Raw genomic sequence first — 18,636 nt, 5'->3', positions numbered from 1 at the left:
ATTGTGTTTAGCAGGGATGACAATAAAACCAGCCTTTAGAGAAAAAACAGAAAGGTAAACACAGAAAAAAAAGAGTGGCCTGCTTACAGTTCAGCATCACTCAACAATGTATTCCATAATACACCTAATATATTCCATGTACTGTATAAATGCAACAAAAAAGCATCTCCCGTTGATTGCTGTTGACCCCTGCCCTGACCTTTTGGACTATAACAGGGTATAACAGTTTGACATTTATAGATATGGAGCACCTTGACCTGGCATGGCCCCAGTATCATTTAACAACTCAGCGGCCTATCCCACAGACAGATGGAAAGCAGGTGAGGACAGATACATTATTCACATACACACACACACACATGTACACAAAAAAAGGTTTGGCAGGAGAGGATAGAACAAATTCTAAAAGGTTGGAATCAAAAGTTAGAAAACCCAGGAAGGCAGCTTCTAGGACAGAGAAGAACGAGCGACGGTGAAAGGAAAAAAGAGGGGCAGCCCATCTGGAACCTACACTGGGGAGCCGCTTCCTCAGCCCCGATGGGACTCTGCAGGGAGTTGCTTTCTGTGGGCTCAATGGGAGGGAAGGATGGGGAAAGGGGTAGGACAAGCTGCGGTGGCCCTGGTGAACGGCGAGGTTTGGGTGGCACTGGTCGATCAGCGGCTCCTGTAGGAGAAAGAGCATGCAGGCAGGGTGGGCACTCAGGGTCATGTTGGAAATTAAAAGTGGGGAATGTGGGACAAACGATCTTACAACTTCTCAGACTGAAAGTAGCTCAGAAGATGTTATGCAATCACAGTTATTTTGTTTTTTATTTATGCTGGCAGCGTCTTTGCTTTTTGTGCTCCACTTCTTAGAAACGGCTTGTTATTCAAACAGTGGTTTCTTAATCTTCTGAGTTTTCTTGTGATGAACTCAAACTCAAGTGTCTGTGGGTAGATCTCCTTTTTTTTCATCTGCTGAGCCAGAGAGTTTATCACTTGTTAAAAGTGCTGTAAGGAAATCTTGTGTTTACAGTGTGTTTATTTGTAGGCCAATACTCTTGTTGATTTTCACAATGTACTGTGTGTTTATTAGGCCAAACCTTGGCAAAAAAGGTCTTTTGAGCTGAAGTTAAAGGAAAAGTTACACCTACAACTTTCAGCTTGGATAGATTCTGTAAAAACCTGAATAACAACATGCATGGCAGGGGCAGAACTCATGTTTTATTTCCTAGTGTTGCTTTCTATTTGAAAAAATATATTTGTAAATGTAGGACATTTTTAGGAGTCATTATGATGTATAGAGTTGTCACATTTTGAAACTTGACTTTATCAAAACAGAAGGTAATGTGGTTGGTAATGAAAGAAGAGGCAGCAAGAAAGGAAGTAAAGAGTACAGATGTGTAATAAGTACATACACAAAGCCATGGAGGCTGTGTACTGATGAATTTGGTTAAAGTCAATCTGGATAACATATTGGGTTGTAGGGGCAAAAGCAAAATGACTGTAAAACAGCACTGTTGAAAAACAGCTCCCAAACTGTGCCTATAAGAGTAGAGATGCATCAGCGTGCCGTGTCTTAGTCAGCAGGTGCTGTCCAAGTGCTCCTTTATCTATTTACTCTGCTGTGGAAAACGAGAAGGAACTGAGACGGCGTGCAGAGCTGCGATGATGAACTACACCATCATAACCTTGACAGCTTCTGGAACACACACACACACACACACACACACACACACACACACACACACACACACACACACACACACACACACACACACACACACACACACACACACACACACACACACACACACACACACACACACACACACACACACACACACACAAGCAGTAGAAACACTTTCCATGAAAAACTAAAAATAACCCGGATGCTAATCCCACAATTTCATAAGTTTCCCCTCCCTTGTGTTATTGTGTCTTGGTTTACATACAGTACGTTTCTCATAAAGAAGGAATTAAACAACAGCACAGACATACATTGATGCCTTTGGTGCTACACTAAATAACCATATGATTAATGTCTTAAAAACACAAGTGCTGTATCACTGCCAATATCAAACAGTGGAAGTTGGTAACCAGATTTAAAGGCAAGACACTACTTAACTGTTACTCTACTTGTTTTCTTCAAGCTGAACCTGCAGTGAGAGGAATATTTGCACATTCTACAGATTCATTTTTTCAAATATAATTTAGGCTTCATCATAACAGGAGTTTGAAGCGTTTTGGTAAGTATTACCTAAAAAAAAACAATGGTTTACCAACAGAAATTTAAAATAATACTATTCTATGGTCTAGTATCTTTTATTTTTACTGTTTTAAGAGCCTTTTTGATACTCTTTAGAATTAAAAGGCTCCCAAAGCAAATGATACACAGTTTACCATTTGACATGCACATAATGTTTTTGCTCAAATGAAAAGGCACACCTAAACAAAAGGCAACCCTATATAAATACACTGTATACATGTGTGTTTCTGTCTATATAACAGAGGGCTCCACCCTATACTGTAGTGCAGGCAGTAGGTGTTTCACCCTGTATCACCACAGCACTGAGACTGCTCTTGTTAAGGTCTACAATGACATCCACTTAAACACAGACAGTGGCAGAATCTCAGTGTTAGTATTATTAGATCTCAACGCTGCATTCGACACTGTTGACCACAACATATTACTACACTGACTAGAAAACTGGTTGGGACTTTCGGCAACGGTTCTAAATAGGTTTGAATCTTACTTAAAGGACAGGAAACACTTTGTTTCTATAGGCAGCTACACATCAGAGCTGACAAATATGACATGTGGGGTTCCTCAAGGCTCCATCTTGGGGCCTCTTCTCTTTAACATCTACATGCTACCACTGGCTCAGATAATGAAAAGCAACAAAACAAGTTACCATAGCTATGCAGATGTTACACAAATGTACATTACCATTTCACCAGCAGACTATGCTCCAATTCAAACACTGGGTAAGTGCATTGAACAAATCAATGACTGGATGAGTCAGAACTTTCTCCAAAGACAACACTGAGGTAATTATTTTTGGAACAAAGGAGGAACGACAAAAAGTCAGTGCTGAGCTTCAGTCAGCAATGTTCAAAACAACAGCTAACGCCAGTAACCTAGGTGTAGTCAAGGACTCTGACCTGAATTTCAACAGTCACATTAAGACAGTTACTAAGTCCGCCTACTATCACCTGAAGAAAATATCTAGGATTAAAGGACTAATGTCGCAGCAGGATCTAGAAAAACTTGTCCATGCTTTTATCTTCAGTAGACTGTAATGGTGTCTTTACAGGTCTAAGAAATCCATTAGAAAGCTGCAGCTGATTCAGAACGCTGCTGCTCGAGTCCTCACTAACACTAAGAGAGTGGATCACATAGGTCCAGTTCTGAGGTCTTTACACTGGCTTCCTCTCTGTCAAAGAATTGATTTCAAAGTTCTGCTGCTGGTTTATAAAGCATTGAATGGTTTAGGCCCTAAATACATTTGTGATTTCCTGCTACATTATGAACCATCCAGAACTCTCAGGTCTTTTGGGGCAGTTCAGCTTTCTGTCCCCAGACCTAGATCTAAACAAGGTGAAGCAGCGTTCAGTTATTATGCTCCAAATATCTGGAACTGGAACTCCCAGAACAATGCAGGGCCGCTGCTACTCTTACTACTTTTAAATCCAGGCTGAAAACATTTCTTTTTGCTGCTGCTTTTAATTGAACTGTTCTTATCTAACATTGCACTGTAACTTTTATTCTGCACTGTAACTTTTATTCATGTATTTTATACCTGTTGTGTTTATTTCATTATCTTTGCTCTTAAATGACTGTTTTTAAATGCCCTTTTATAATGTGTTTCTGTTACACTATTTTTTTACTGCTCTTAATGTCTTTCATGTTTGTAAAGCACTTTGAATTGCCTTGTGTTGAAAGGTGCTATATAAATAAACTTGCCTTGCCTTGCCTTGCCTTGCATTGCCTTGCCTTGCCTTGCCTTGCCTTACCAGAAAGAACGGATAGGGTTTAGCTGCTGCATGTTGATGTGGACATTGAGTGTAGGAAAAAAAACATTTTCCCAAACACACTGCAAAGTTAAAGAAAGAAGATTTAAACTAAAGAGGAAGAGAGAACGTGCTGTACTGTCAGCATTGTACATTCACTCATTTCCCTGTTAAGTATATAATATCCTGCTTTATATGTTGTTAATTTCAATAGTGTTAACTTGTCTGACATGTTATAGATTATTTATCTTCATAGTCAACTGAATATATATATATTTTCTCTAATGCCAGTATTTTTATTTCTATTTGTTCTTTGAGATGTCTACACTTTAGCATTGTTTATTTCTTCTTTTTATTTCTAATTATTTTCTATGCCTTGTATTGTATTATGCTGCTGCAACACAAACAATTCCCAGTTTGGGATTAATAAAGTAAATCTTATTTTAGCAGTTTCAGGATAGAGAAAAAGTGAGATCTATACATGTATTAATGATTCTTGTGCTCTGTTCTGTTCCCGACTAATGCAACAACCTCCTCATACTTCATCTGTCCATCAACCTCCTCTATCTAACCCCTCAACTGCCCTTGTTTCTACCTTGTTGTCCCCACTGCCAAACCTTCCCATGCTCCTTAGTCTGAACTCCATTCTGATACCCTCACCTCTCTCATCCCCTTTTTTAGAGGTCTCTCTCACCCCAGCCTCCCTGTCAGACATCTTGTGCAATCTTGCTTTGTTACGGGGGAAAGATCTAGGTGTTTATAAAAGATCGATACAAGGCCAGCTGAAGTTCAAGTTGATCCGGCTTAAATCTATGATGGAGCTGTCTCTTTGTATGTGCCGGCTTTGATGGTTTTGAGTGAGTGGCTGCATGCATATGAGAAAGAGAGAAATTAATAACTGAGAGAGAAAGGGGGGAGATAAGAACGTGAGGGATTGATAAGCGCAGGCGAGAGACAAGGAGTGCATTGTCTTGTAGGCTATGATGAAAACCAGCTCCACAAGTTCCTGTACTTCAGCCATGAAGCGCACACACGCACGCACACACATTTACTCAAACTCTTTCACTAGGTTATGACCGTCATTCTTGACAGTTTAGGTTTCAGAGGTTGCAGCAGTGACAGCTCCTTTCTCCAGGGCAACTCAACTTCAGACAGATTGACTTCATCAACCCACAGAGAGAGTGTTTAACATCACTAAAAATCAACAGACATTTATATGACTTCTAAAAATCTTGGCACGGGGCTTGTTCTTTTAAAGGTCCCCTGTTATGCAAAAAGCACTTATTGCTGTCTTTTATACATAAATATGTGTCCCCGGTGTGTAAGGAGACTCACAGAGTGTTCCTCCATACCCAAAACTCTAAAAACGGTGGTAAACACTGAGAAGTCTTTCAGATATTATGCTTGATTTGGTTTGGAAGATAATATGGCGTTTAATCACGGCAGCGTATAGCTGAGTATCTGAGGAGAGAGTTGCATGCACTCCAAAGGGGCATGGCAAGCTTCAGGTCAGCTCAAATTTAAAGCTACAGTCACAGAATCAGCACTTCAGGAACAGGACTGAAATAGAGGGGTATGAGGCATGCTACAATGGGTGATCTGTTTGGTATTTTGAGCAAAACACTTCATAGACAAGTTTTGTATAGATATTACCCTACAATATATTGTTCAAATATATCATAATAGGAGACCTTTAATGACCGTGATACCATTTTATAGATATTTACCCATTGCGCTGTTTCTGTTGTGCTCAAGGTCATCCAGTTTCAGGTTTAGGGCCGACTCAGTGTCTGATCTGGAGCTGACGGTTGAGGTGGCCTTTTGATCTAGTTTGGCAGTTGTGCTGCGGGCCTTTTGGGATTCCCCCACCCTGCTGCTGGAGCTTTTCTTAGCGGGCTGGACCCGGGCAGAGCCGCTCTCTGTGCTGCTGGTGAGGGTGCTGCAGTATGACACAGCCTGGTCTAGGTCAGCGTCGGAGTCGTCAAGGCTGTGGCTGAGTTCAGAGCTGGAGTCCTGGACCGCTAGGCTGTCGGTGGTGGTGCTGCTGCCGCTCGGGGTCGGGGAGCTGGGGGATGGGGAGGCAGCGATCACAGGTGGAGGCTGTGCTACTGTTTTCAAGGGGACGGGTTTTACCGTTTGCGTTACCACAGTGGTGGAAGAGACGGTGTTTGACTGTGCCACCTTAATATGGAAGGCTGGGGTAGGAGCTTCAGTAGCATCAAGGCTGGGAGAAGGGGAGGTTGAAGTGTCATCAGGGCCTGGGGTGGGTGGAGGGGCTGGAGCCTTTCTTTTCCTCTGCAGGGTTTCTGTGCCAAGGCCCATCTAATAAAAAAAATAAGGAAAATAAAAAGGAGAGACAGAAGAAGTTAATTTATCTGAGCACCTTGAGCAAATGTGTGTGTGTTAGGTCTACCCATAAATCAGCCTGTCTTCCAGAACTGAAGTAGAGTTTACTACTGAGTAATTAAATCGAGAGGAGTTCTGGCAGGCGTCTGACTCTTCAAATTCATCAGAGTGCCAACATTCCTTTTAAATTATCTTACAAGACTTATAACGTCAGGCAGTGACACAGTGAAAGTGAGGCAGTTGTTTCCTGATAGTGGATATTGATACTGTGTTTATTTTTCTGTGGAGTTTCTCATTATATCTTAAAGGGACATGACGGATTATTGAAAAGCTATTGCAGATTAATACTGAAACACTGATCACTTTAGGGGATGAAGTGACTGCTCAATTAATATCAAAATGATGTCATTTCATCTGAGTGCAAACACCAAACGAAAAACATTAAGAAACTCTGTCTTGTCATATTTTTAACGTTCTTCAATACAGTCTGCCAATGCAGGATATTACTGAGGAGCATCCTTACCCACATAAGCGTGAAGTCGATGATGGGGTTCACGTAAAAGGATATTGAATAACATTTATCCTAGTGGATACAAGTTGCTCAACAGAAATCTGTCAATGGATGTTTCATAACATTACGAGTTGTTTCCTGGTTTTCACAATGACTGTGATGGAAAATACATTCAGAGTGGTGGGAAGGACTTTTTTTGATAGAAGCTCACAAGAAAAGAAAAAGCCTAAAATGATGAATCATCACCAAACTAGAAAGTGGAAAATCATGTATGTAACTCCACCGGGAGACGAGAAGGTTGACTGAAAGTTGATCTCAGTCCATGTGAAGTCAGTTTTCTAAGAATCAACTTCAAAGTGCTACGGGCAGGTTTCAACAGTATAGATGTTTTTACTTCTAAGAAATCCCAGTTACTGCTGCTGTGCTGAGTTCAACATTGCTCACTCTGAGACTCAGCAGAGAGAACATGCCCGCAGCTGCATGTAGTGTTGCATCATGCAGCAGGACAGGAGAGATCAGGCCACCTTGCCAGGCTAGGATCAAACATGTGAACTCAATGCATGGCACGGTATGGAAATCCAAATCCCCCCTCCTCCAACTGGTGGTCTTTCTCTTCCTTGGTCTCCTACTTTTCTCCCTCCTTGGCATTCATATATACATCAATACGGACATACCAGTGGATGTGGGCCAAAGTTGAAGCTGAAATGGATGACTGACATGCCTATGAAGATGGATGTGTGTGAGTGCATGCATGTGTATGTGTGTGTGTGTGTGTGTGTGTGTTCCCTGCAGAGAGAAGACTGCAGTAAAGCCATGCTGAGAGCTGTACACACACATGCACATTTAACAGTATGAGCACATGTAATGTCCAGCATGTAAAAAGGCACAGTACATTATGGATTTTGCAGTTGTTAAGGGTTGGAGGGATAAGTGTGTGCTGCTCTCATAGTGGTTATTGGCGCCATGACTGGGAACGCAGCATGTACTTAAGATTGTTAGAGGCTGAAGCCAAGTCTAGAGGCTCAATATCATACCACATTCAGGGTTACACTGTATATTAGGTCAAGCATGTGACCAATAGCTTTACATCATCTGGAATTATATATTTTCTTATCAGTATTTGAGATGAGATGGCTCTTTTTCCTTTTAATGGCATGCATTGCTGCAAGCTAGAGGCAGCATATGGCCACTTCTGCTCATGTCTTATGTCAACCTTGTGTCATGACATCACAGGTCAAGTCACAACAAATCAAAATAGAGCCTAAGTGTCAAGTGGATTCACAAGTTGTGGCGCCCTTAGTACATTTGAGTCATGTTGCATCAGATCACAAGCAGAAACAATGTCAGATGGAACCACCGTAACTACACCATATAGACAAAAATATTGGGACACTGGTATATGGTTTTTTTTTGGGGGTGGTTGGCCTAGGCCCCTTAGTTCCAGAGAAGGGGATTCTTAATGCTTCATCTTACCAAGTCATTCTGGACAATTCTATGCTTTCAAATGTGTGGAAACTGTTTGTGGAAGGCCCTTATATGTTCCAGCATGACTGTGCCTCAGTGCACAAAGCAAGGTCCATAAAAGCATGGTTGGATGAGTTTGGTACTCAACCGGTCCGCACATAACCCTGACCTCAACCCCATTGAACACCTTTGGGATGAAATAGAAAGGACATGGCGAGCCATGCCCTCATGTCCAATATCAGTGTCTGACCTCACAAATGCTCTTCTGGATGAATGGGAAAAAATTCCCAGACACACTCCAAAATCTTGTAGAAAGCCTTCCCCGAAGAGTGGAAGCTGTTACAGCTGCGAAGGGGGGACCAATGTCATATTACTGCCTAAGAATTTGGCATTTTGGTGTAATGTGTAGGTGTCCCAATACTTTTGTCTATATAGTGTATATGGAAGTGAGTGATGAGTACGTAGAGCAGTTCTCTCACATTATTTATTATGCAGACATCATTCATCTTTATCACAAGGAGACAGATCATGGCTCATATCTGCTGTGTTAAATATCTAAAAGGTTCAAAAGGCGAAGACTGATGGATGCAAGAAACGCCATCAACAAGTCATTTTGAGTCTTTAGATTTCTGATGATTAACAAAGGATGTCAGAACCATCTGATTATCTGGCGTCTTTGTTTCCCTCCTAATTTTGTTTGCTTTACAGGAACTCTACTAACAACAGTAAAATGGAGAACTTGATGAGAGCTTTCCTGTTGTCTGCCGTGTTGATGTCTTGGACTAATGACGACTTTATCTATTATTAACAGTGATAACAAGAAAAACTGTAAAAATAAAGCATTTTATTTTGGTCTATTTTTTCATTTGGATGACGAATAACATTACATTAAAATACATTGCACACATATAGCCCCGTAAAAAATTAAGAGAACATTTCAGCATTATCCTTTCCTCTTGTTTTATTATTTATAGGTATGTCTTTGAGTTAAATGATTTTATCTTTTTTTTTTTTATTGTATTCTATAAACTACAGACAATTTTTTTCTTTGTCGAAATCCAACAGACACTGGAATGGCTGCCATACATGTAGAGATAAAGATTTAAAAACAATTTGGAGTGATCTCTTATTTTTTTCCGGAGCTATATTTTCACCAATTTAAAGTATAACTAGAATCTCTGGTGTCAATCACAACTGGTCGGGACAATGGTCTACACGCTTCAATGTCAGAACAAGCAGTTATTATCTACGAACTTTCCTTGCTTTACTTTTCTCGTTTGGTTTGTTTAGGCTCTGATAAAGAACGATTGAGCAACAACGCAACATATGTGAACATGGGTGTATATTAAAAAGGAATGCGCCTTTACACAAAAGTGCAAAGAAGGCCATGTGAGGACAGTCTGGTGTGTCTATTCAAGTTTCCATTCGTATGGTTCGAGAGGCCCCATGTTGGAGCATGTTGATCAGATACAGCCACGCATGGAGGCTTCGACCTGGTGGCGTGACCATTCATTCATTGTTTTGAAGGACTCTTGATGGGTGGGGGGGCTTTGTCACAGGGCAATATTACAGCACTAATGTGAAATGGAGTATGTGTGTATATGAGAGGGGGTTACACAGTATATGTGTGAGTGCTTGTGCATGTCGGGTACATGCATGTGCGTGTCAGAGATAATAAATGCAGCTGAACTGTCTCAACTCAGAGGGCACAGAGGTCAAACACATCCTAACAGTAGGCTGGAAGACGGGTGTATTATAATGGACATATGTGGGATGTATGATGAAAAGGGTTTATGTGTGTGAAAGGGGGGAGGGGGGTGGGGTGTAGAAGAGGCTAGCTAAGGATAAGGAGACACATGGCTGACCCAGTTCCATTGTCGTCTACTTTGTCCTACTGACCCACTGAAGTTGAATGTTTTCTTCCCCTTTTTCCAAACACTGAGTTTTTCCTCTGGAAATTAATTCAATCATATAGCATTTAGTCCTGTTGGCCATGTGGTTGACAAAGTGTATTCCCTGATTGCGCTCTAATTTAAATCTAAAGCAGTTTAGTGATAACATCTTCAAAATGGCAATATAACCTGGTTATCTGTTAGTTATAAACCACGGGTGCTAGTGGAGCAGATAACATCATATTTTCAGAGGAATCGTTCAAATGGTGATACAAGCACCAAAATTGGCACAGATACTCTTATACTCTCTTAGATTACTCTTTTCAAAAACGATGCGGGCCACTTGAAATTCAAGATGGCCACCATAAGCAGTAATAAATATGCACAGACCAGGCCAATATGGATGATTCTGACATCAATATATACATTTTTTACCACGTAGAATCTAAATCTGGGACCCTTAAACCTCTCAAAAGCTTATTTTTGCCTTATTCTGACCTTAGATAAAAATAATCCACTACGTTGGCTCACGGGCTAAATCAGGTGAGAGTCTCTGTGTGTGATTAAGCATTTCAGACTCTAACATATTGTGCATGAAGACAGCACCCACAGCTGATTGATGAGAGGAATGAGAACTGAATTGGATGCACCCCCAGTGAAGGGAAGAGAGAGTCAGAAAAGAGTGGATGTCAAGGCACAGCCAGGGCATACTGGTGACATCACACTGCTTTGAAACTCAGCATGGGGTTCAGTGTCGGCTAAACAAGCTTTACTGTAACTAGTACTAGTGGTAATAGTATAGTTTAATGTCCCAAATGGTATCTAATTCAAGCCTCACAACAGTTAGCTAGTAGCTAGATATTAGTTATACGTAGTTAGATAGCCGCACCTGAATCGACAGGGTGTGCCAGCGCGGGAGAGCCGAGCCAAGGGACTTAAATGGCACTGGATGAACGATTGGGCTAGGTGTAGGATTTATGTCTGAACCTAGTTGTATCCCATTGCTGAATGTGTATAGTCATACTGTGGTAAAGGTGGTAAAAGGATAAACTCTCGGCCTTACTGCATTAATTCATTCATAACCGAACAAGATGGCATGTTCAGCTCCAGGATCATCTAAATGGAAAATTGACTGGGGCAAATGTTGTATTTGCCAAGAGGATAAAGATAATGAGGATCTAAAATCCCCACCTAAACATTATACATCTGAACAAGATGGCTACACCATGATTGCGACCAATATCCCCCTGTTCCATGCCCTCAATGAGATGCCCATTGTTCTGGATCCAACCAGACTGGACGAGGGTGGTGGAATAGAAGAAACAGTGAGGAGGAACTTGGCAAAGTACCACCAGAGCTGCCGATATCTTTTCAAGAATACCAAACTGGACAGGGCAAGAAAGAGAAGGCTTGGACCTCAAAGTGCTCAATCAGAAGAAGGGTAAAACAAACTTCGAAGAACCAGCCGTGAGGGTCTGGAGTCTTAGTACTTCCTTTGTGAACAAAAACAGCCAGCATCAGAACTGAGACATGCCATGACCATGAAGCTTAACAAAAGACTCAATGACTGTGCTAAAACTCTAAATGATGGAAGACTCCTGAAAGTACTAAGTGGTGGAGATGTCATAGCACAGGAGCTCAAGTATCATCCTGCATGTTTGACATCCCTGTACAACAGAGAGAGAGCCTTCCTGAGAAATGTTGAATAAGAGTGAGCAGAGCCAGCAGTGGGATGTCCACCCACTGTCATTTTCAGAACTAGTAACCTACATAGTGGAGACCAAATTAAGTTCCGAGGGACCTGCAATATTCTGACTTGCAGATATGGTACAAACAGCGTCTAGAACAGCTGGGTATGGAGACACCGGATGTCACGGTTTGGGGAAACAGGACCCAAGTGCAGTAAAATGAACGGGAGGCAGGTATGGGTCCAAACAAAAGGCGAGCTTTATTTAAATTAAAGCTGTACGTTCAACCAAGAATTACCACACCAACACTAACCAGGGGATACAGGGACACTGGGAACAGGAGCAGACAGACGGACGGGCAGGAACAGGCAGGTAACATGTACAACATCAGACGACTACCGAACAAGAGACAAAAGGGGAACCAAGACTAAATACACAAGGCTAATCACCAAACAACACACAGCTGGAGAGGGGAGGAGAAACACAGGGGCAACAGGTGAACACAATGACACGATCAGGGGAAGGAGGGAAACTAAAGACAGGGAGTGAAACTCAACCTGACACAAGAGGGGAAAACCTTTCAAAATAAAAGACACAACACAAACACATGACAGACACGAAACCAGGATCATGACAACGGATGTTAACGCCACCAGACTCACTGTTCGTTGAAATACCTGAGCTGGAAGCTCACAAGAAGGAAAGATATGTCCTGCTGGCTTTCCAAAACGATGTAGGCTTTGCCCTGTCACAAGCCTCTGACTATAGTGATGCTATGACACTTACCAAAGCAGCCAAGATATTGAGGAGACACATGCTGGACCACAAGTGTTCTTTTGACGGAACCTTCCATGAGGGATGTATTGAGGATGCCATTCCACCCAGCCTTCTTCAATTTGTAGGCATGATTGAACACGGGGCTGACATCAAATCACAACGGAAATTTGGTGCCTCCAAGTCAGACCTTGCAATTGCACAGCTCCTGCAGTATAACTGCTACACAAGACACAAGGAAGGAGCATCGACTCACAGGCATTCCAAAGATCGGGAAACACCATTCCCCATCTACATGGGAATGTCAATATATGCCAAGACTAGGAAGAGGATGCTGGTGACAATGCTTCATGAACATGGGCTTAGTATTTCATATGACATATGAGTACTGGAAATATCTGCACAGCTTGGAGATTCAACGGTGAACAGGTACAGAGAGGATGGGGTGGTCTGCCCACAAGTTCTGAGGAGAGGGTTGTTCACCACAACAGCCATGAACAACATTGACCACAACCCCACTGCAACAACTGCAACAACCTCTTTTCATGGCACCAGCATCTCAGCTTTCCAACATCCAACCAAAGAAAACCAGGTTGAATACCGTGAACCTGTGAGATATGGAGAGGAGAAGGTGAAGACAGTTCCAGAACTGCCTGACTCCTTCACCAATATACGCCCAGCCTTTTTCACCAAAAAGAAGCCTTCTCCTCCACATAGCCGTCCTGTGCAGACAGATCCAGACATCACTCTGTTAGGACCACAACTGGCAATGGAGTATGAGTGGCTGGAAAAAGTCAGTGCAACTGAAGAGACAGATGGGGCAGTGAATATGACCTGGCCAACCCACCATGCTTCCAAGAAGAGAAGCCCTGAAGCTGAGGTTAGCATAACATCACTGCTACCTCCGAGACCCAGCCCACTCGGTTGCTACCATCAGACATGTCATGGACAAAGTCAAAGAGACTGTATCTTTCCTGAATCCAGGTCAGATACCTGTCATGACTGCCGACCGGCCAATCTATGCATTGGCAAAGCAAATCCAGTGGCACTGGCCTGAGCAGTATGGTGAGGATAAGTTTGTCATAATGTTTGGAGGCCTACACATTGAGATGGCTGCACTGAAGTCCACTGGAACACTTCTAGAGGAGAGTGGTTGGACAAGAGCCCTGGTGGAGTTAGGGATGGCTTCCTCTGGGACCGCAGAATCATTCCTATCAGCAGCAAGCATCACTAAGACATGCCAGGCCCACCAGATAACAGCATGCAGTCTCTACCAGCTGTTGATGGCAGCCTACAATGACTATTGCACTGACAACTCTGAGGAAGTGCTATGCTTTGATGCTTGGTGTGATAGTCGCAAACTTCAAAGTCCGCCGTTTCAGTTCTGGAGTTTGGTGCTGTCCATGGAACTGGCGATCCTACTACTGATCCGAGCATTCAGGGAAGCCAACTTCAACCTGTACTGCCAAGCATTGACTGAGCTCATCCCATACTTCTTTGCCAGCAACAACACTAACTATGCACGCTGGCTCCCCATCCATCTCCGAGACATGGTGACCATCAAAGAGAAACATTCCCAGCTGGCCCAGGAGTTTGCGAGTGGAAAGTTTGTTGTTCACAAGTCAAGGCGAGAGTTCTCTGCAATGGCTACTGACCAGGCTCATGAACAGTCAAATGCTGTTATCAAAGCTGACGGGGGAGTAGTTGGTATAACTGAAGATCCCTCAGCACTGAGGAGATGGATGATAGCTGGTCCTCCAGTCTGCCACCTGGCTGCACAGTACGAGGCAGCATCTGAAGCTAAGGGCGCTGCAGAACAAACTAGCTACCAAAATGAGACACCACAAGCCCAAAGGGTTTTCCTTGAGAAAGTCAAGAAGCTGACCCAAGTTTTGAAGGAGCTGGGCAATCCTTTCCAGGAAGAGAGTGGGGATCTGTTGTCACTGGACACCAAGGATATCGCTCATCCCAGTGTAGCTGCACTTCTCAGCACACATTATGAGAGAGGCGGAACTTGTATCCAGCAGTTCATGGAGGGCCTGCAAAATGTGAAGTGGTCACCTTCTATGACCCAATCAAGAAAAACAGGGTACACTTCTTCGGACATGAACCAGCTTCTGCTGATGCTTCAAAGCAGAAAGTGCAGAAGGAGGACTGCAGCTCTTCTCCGAGCTGTTCATCTCATGCCAGAGCAGAGAATGTGACCTGCACAAGTTCTTTCAAGTTCCCTGCTGCCTTGAGTGATGGTGGGAAGCTTTACTCCAGTCAGAAGTCCCAGCTTGCAGCCATTCTTGAGAGCCATGATACAATACCTGATGTGGAACCAAAGGCTGATGCAATCATCATTGATGGTTCAGCACAGGTGAACACGCTGCCACCACGAACCTCAAAGACTTTTGAAGACTATGCCATGTTGGATGTGCTCCCCAAAGTACAAGCATACTCCACCAAGTACAAGAAAACAGACATCGTGTTTGAGGTCTACCAGTCATCAAGTCTCAAGGCTGAAACCAGGTCAAAGCGTGGACGTGGGGTAAAACGCAGAGTAACAAGCAAGGGCAAAATCCCCTCAAACTGGCGGAACTTCCTACGAGACAGTGATAACAAAACTGAGCTGTTCAGGTTCCTGGCTGACAAGATTGCACATATGTCTACACCCAACTTGGTCATTGTGACCAAAGATGAAGATGTTGCCTGCAACGACACAATCAGCTTGGATGGGATAGCACCATGTAGTCACAAGGAAGCAGACACACGCATCTTTGTACATGCCAGGCACGCAGTGGAGGAGGGGAGCAAGGTCCTGAAGGTTAAGGCCAGTGACACAGATGTCCTCATCATAGCAATCAGTGTTCTGCCTCTCCTTTGGTGCTTGTATCACTATTTGAAGGATTGTTTCACTTATCTGCTCCAATATGCAGAGTAATTTAACACTGATACACACACATATGTACACATATTAACCATATTAGTCATCTGTTTGTACCATCTGGTTTCAAACACAAGATATTTTGACAGCTGATGTGTTCCCCTATTCCGGGCCCCCTAACTCACACTTTCACAATCTTCAAGGTCAGTGCTTAAGAACAGTTGGCTTATAGCACCTACTTACTGTACACCTCAGTCACCATGACCACAAGACTAAGCAGACATTAGCACACAGGATATGTGTGTATTTATAGGAGTATCATTCATGTTATTAGTATGCATGTGTATGACAAGAGCCATTGTGGGTTTTTAGCTAGGCTGGGGGACTAATATTGAAAAAAAAATTGCAACTAGATTACGAAAAATACACTTTTTTCTCCAATGTACCCAATCAGTTCAATTTGCAACATTGACATCATCCAACCACAGACGCCACAGGTGACCAGTGAATCACCCTATCCAAATCAGTATATTGTGTTCTTCTGAAAAGGCCGAAATATGTCTGTCCATATGTGTAGATACTTAAAGCATGTGGACTCTGGGCTGAGATCACAATTATATTTGTTATGCTAAAGCCAGTTGCGAAACATAATTTAATGCAAGTAGTGTTTTCTGTGCAGTGATACGTTTTTTTCAACCTTGCTAAATGAAGCGATGTGGTTGCATGAAAAAAGCACAGTCCAATTTTAACTTTAATCACTCATAAACTTTATATTGGTTATTCAGACCTTTTCTCCTGAGAATGAGACCACTACAGATCTCTGGCTCTGTTCCTTTTTTCTTTTTTTTACCTACAATGGCAATATTACACTATTATTAAATTCTGTACTGAGAACAAGCTGCACAATATCTTTTATTTACCCTCTGAATAGTTACAGCACTGCTAATGGCTAATCTAGTTTATTATATCATTGATGCCATCCAATCTCTGTACTCCCAAAGCGAGAGCTGTGTCCGGGTCCTCGGCAGCACGTCGGACCGATTTCCGGTGAGGGTTGGCCTCCGCCAGGGCTGCGCTTTGTCACCAATCCTGTTTGTGATATTCATGGACAGGATTTCGAGGCGTAGTCGTGGGGGAGGGGGTTTGCAGTTCGGTGGGCTAAGGATTGCACCACTGCTTTTTGCAGATGATGTGGTCCTAATGGCCTCATCGGTCTGTGACCTTCAGCACTCACTGGATCGGTTCGCGGCCGAGTGTGAAGCGGCTGGGATGAGGATCAGCACCTCCAAATCTGAGGCCATGGTTCTCAGCAGGAAACCGATGGATTGTCCACTCCAGGTAGGGAATGAAGCCTTACCCCAAGTGAAGGAGTTCAAGTATCTCGGGGTCTTGTTCTCGAGTGAGGGAACAATGGAGCGTGAGATGGGCCGGAGAATCGGAGCAGCGGGAGCGGTACTGCAGTCGCTTTACCGCACCGTTGTGACGAAAAGAGAGCTGAGCCAGAAGGCAAAGCTCTCTGTCTACCGGGCCATCTTCGTTCCTACCCTCACCTATGGTCATGAAGGATGGGTCATGACCGAAAGAACGAGATCGCGGATACAAGTGGCCGAAATGGGATTTCTCCGCAGGGTGGCTGGCATCTCCCTTAGGGATAAGGTGAGAAGTTCAGTCATCCGGGAGGGACTCGGAGTAGAACCGCTGCTCCTTCGCGTTGAAAGAAGCCAGTTGAGGTGGTTCGGGCACCTAGTGAGGATGCCACCTGGGCGCCTCCCTAGGGAGGTGTTCCAGGCACGTCCAGCTGGGAAGAGACCGAGGGGTAGACCTAGGACCAGGTGGAGGGATTATATCTCTTCGCTGGCCTGGGAGCGCCTTGGAATCCCCCAGTCAGAGCTGGTTGATGTGGCCATGGAAAGGAAAGTTTGGGGCTCTCTGCTGGAGCTGTTACCTCCGCGACCCTGACGGAAAAGCGGGAGAAGATGGATGGATGGATGGATGGATGATGTGCTGTAGCTCTGATGTTTGAGTCATGAATGCATGTTTAAGAGCTTTATTTTGATTCCAATGCAACTTGTGTGTTCATACTATGAATGAAACATGTTTTATTTATTAAATCAAGTCTCTCTTGAAGACGTATGTAAAATGTACATTGCCTTACTAGAGCCACTAGTAGAGCACCTACAGTTTCCGCTGGTATGAAAGCGAATAAAGGGTTTCCTGTTTGCTTTGGCAGCAGTATTTGGTACTCCAAACTGATTTAAAACAAATGTTTAGTTCTTGCAGAGTAGATGGAGAGATACAATGTGTCAAAAACATACTTACAACTTTCCAAAGCGCTATTGACATATCAAATCAGGAACACCCAGGTCACCTTCCTTCTTTCTATCTTTTCACAGTTTTTTACCCTCCCCCTCTTTTCCTCTCTTGTTCTCTCAGATTCTTATCTGAACAAGGCTAACCCTATCTAACCACAAATACAACAGCTGACCTCCTTTGTTAATATTGTTTAGGGAGGCGTGTATTCATTTGATAAAGCTGTGACCAGTCCACAAGTTTTGTAAAAGAGACAAAACAGAGTGTGTGCAGCAAAAGAAAAAAAATCATATCAAGAGGGAACACAAAAAAAGGGAAAGAAAGAAAGACAGATGGATAGCAAAACAAAGAAGAGAAACAGAAGCAAAGAAAAGGAAAACCCTTACAGGAACGCTCATTACTGAAGACAGATCCAGCCGCAACTTGTATTTGTCTGGCTGATGGAAGCAGAGATGTGCATTAGAGCAGATTAAAGTTAGCTACCATTGTAGACAATTACGGGCCTGATGGATGGCCGTGAAAAACAAGCCTCCCTCTGCTGCCAACTCTCTACTTTCGCAGAGTGACGGATCATCAGGAAGAAAAACGTAGCCAGCCCGATCAATCAAGAAGCCACACAGACACAGGCAGGAATGCAGCATGTACAAAAACAAATTTATGCTACACAGAAAAACTGTGGGGACTGTACTAGGGAAAAAGCTATGACTGGCATGATGTTTCTCTCTCACACACACACACACACACACACACACACACACACACACACACACACACACACACACACACACA

General features: G+C 43.2%; 1 protein-coding gene across 7 annotated transcripts in view; it reads right to left on the bottom strand.

Moving 5' to 3' along the window:
* Positions 1–18,636, bottom strand: part of cobl (cordon-bleu WH2 repeat protein) — a 63,033-nt gene that overhangs the window by 12,436 nt on the left and 31,961 nt on the right. For 6 of the 7 annotated variants that reach the window (XM_063879316.1, XM_063879317.1, XM_063879321.1 and 3 more), the window contains 2 exons: positions 5,721–6,315; positions 512–664 (listed from right to left, as the gene is read on the bottom strand). In XM_063879316.1, the coding sequence (XP_063735386.1) occupies positions 512–664; positions 5,721–6,315 (748 nt within the window). The remainder of the gene's footprint in view (positions 1–511; positions 665–5,720; positions 6,316–18,636) is intronic. The other variant, XM_063879323.1, reaches the window with a different exon arrangement.

Source organism: Eleginops maclovinus, chromosome 3 (genome assembly GCF_036324505.1).
Source record: "Eleginops maclovinus isolate JMC-PN-2008 ecotype Puerto Natales chromosome 3, JC_Emac_rtc_rv5, whole genome shotgun sequence".
NCBI classification, from domain to species: domain Eukaryota; kingdom Metazoa; phylum Chordata; class Actinopteri; order Perciformes; family Eleginopidae; genus Eleginops; species Eleginops maclovinus.
This window is presented reverse-complemented; position numbering and strand designations above follow the sequence as displayed.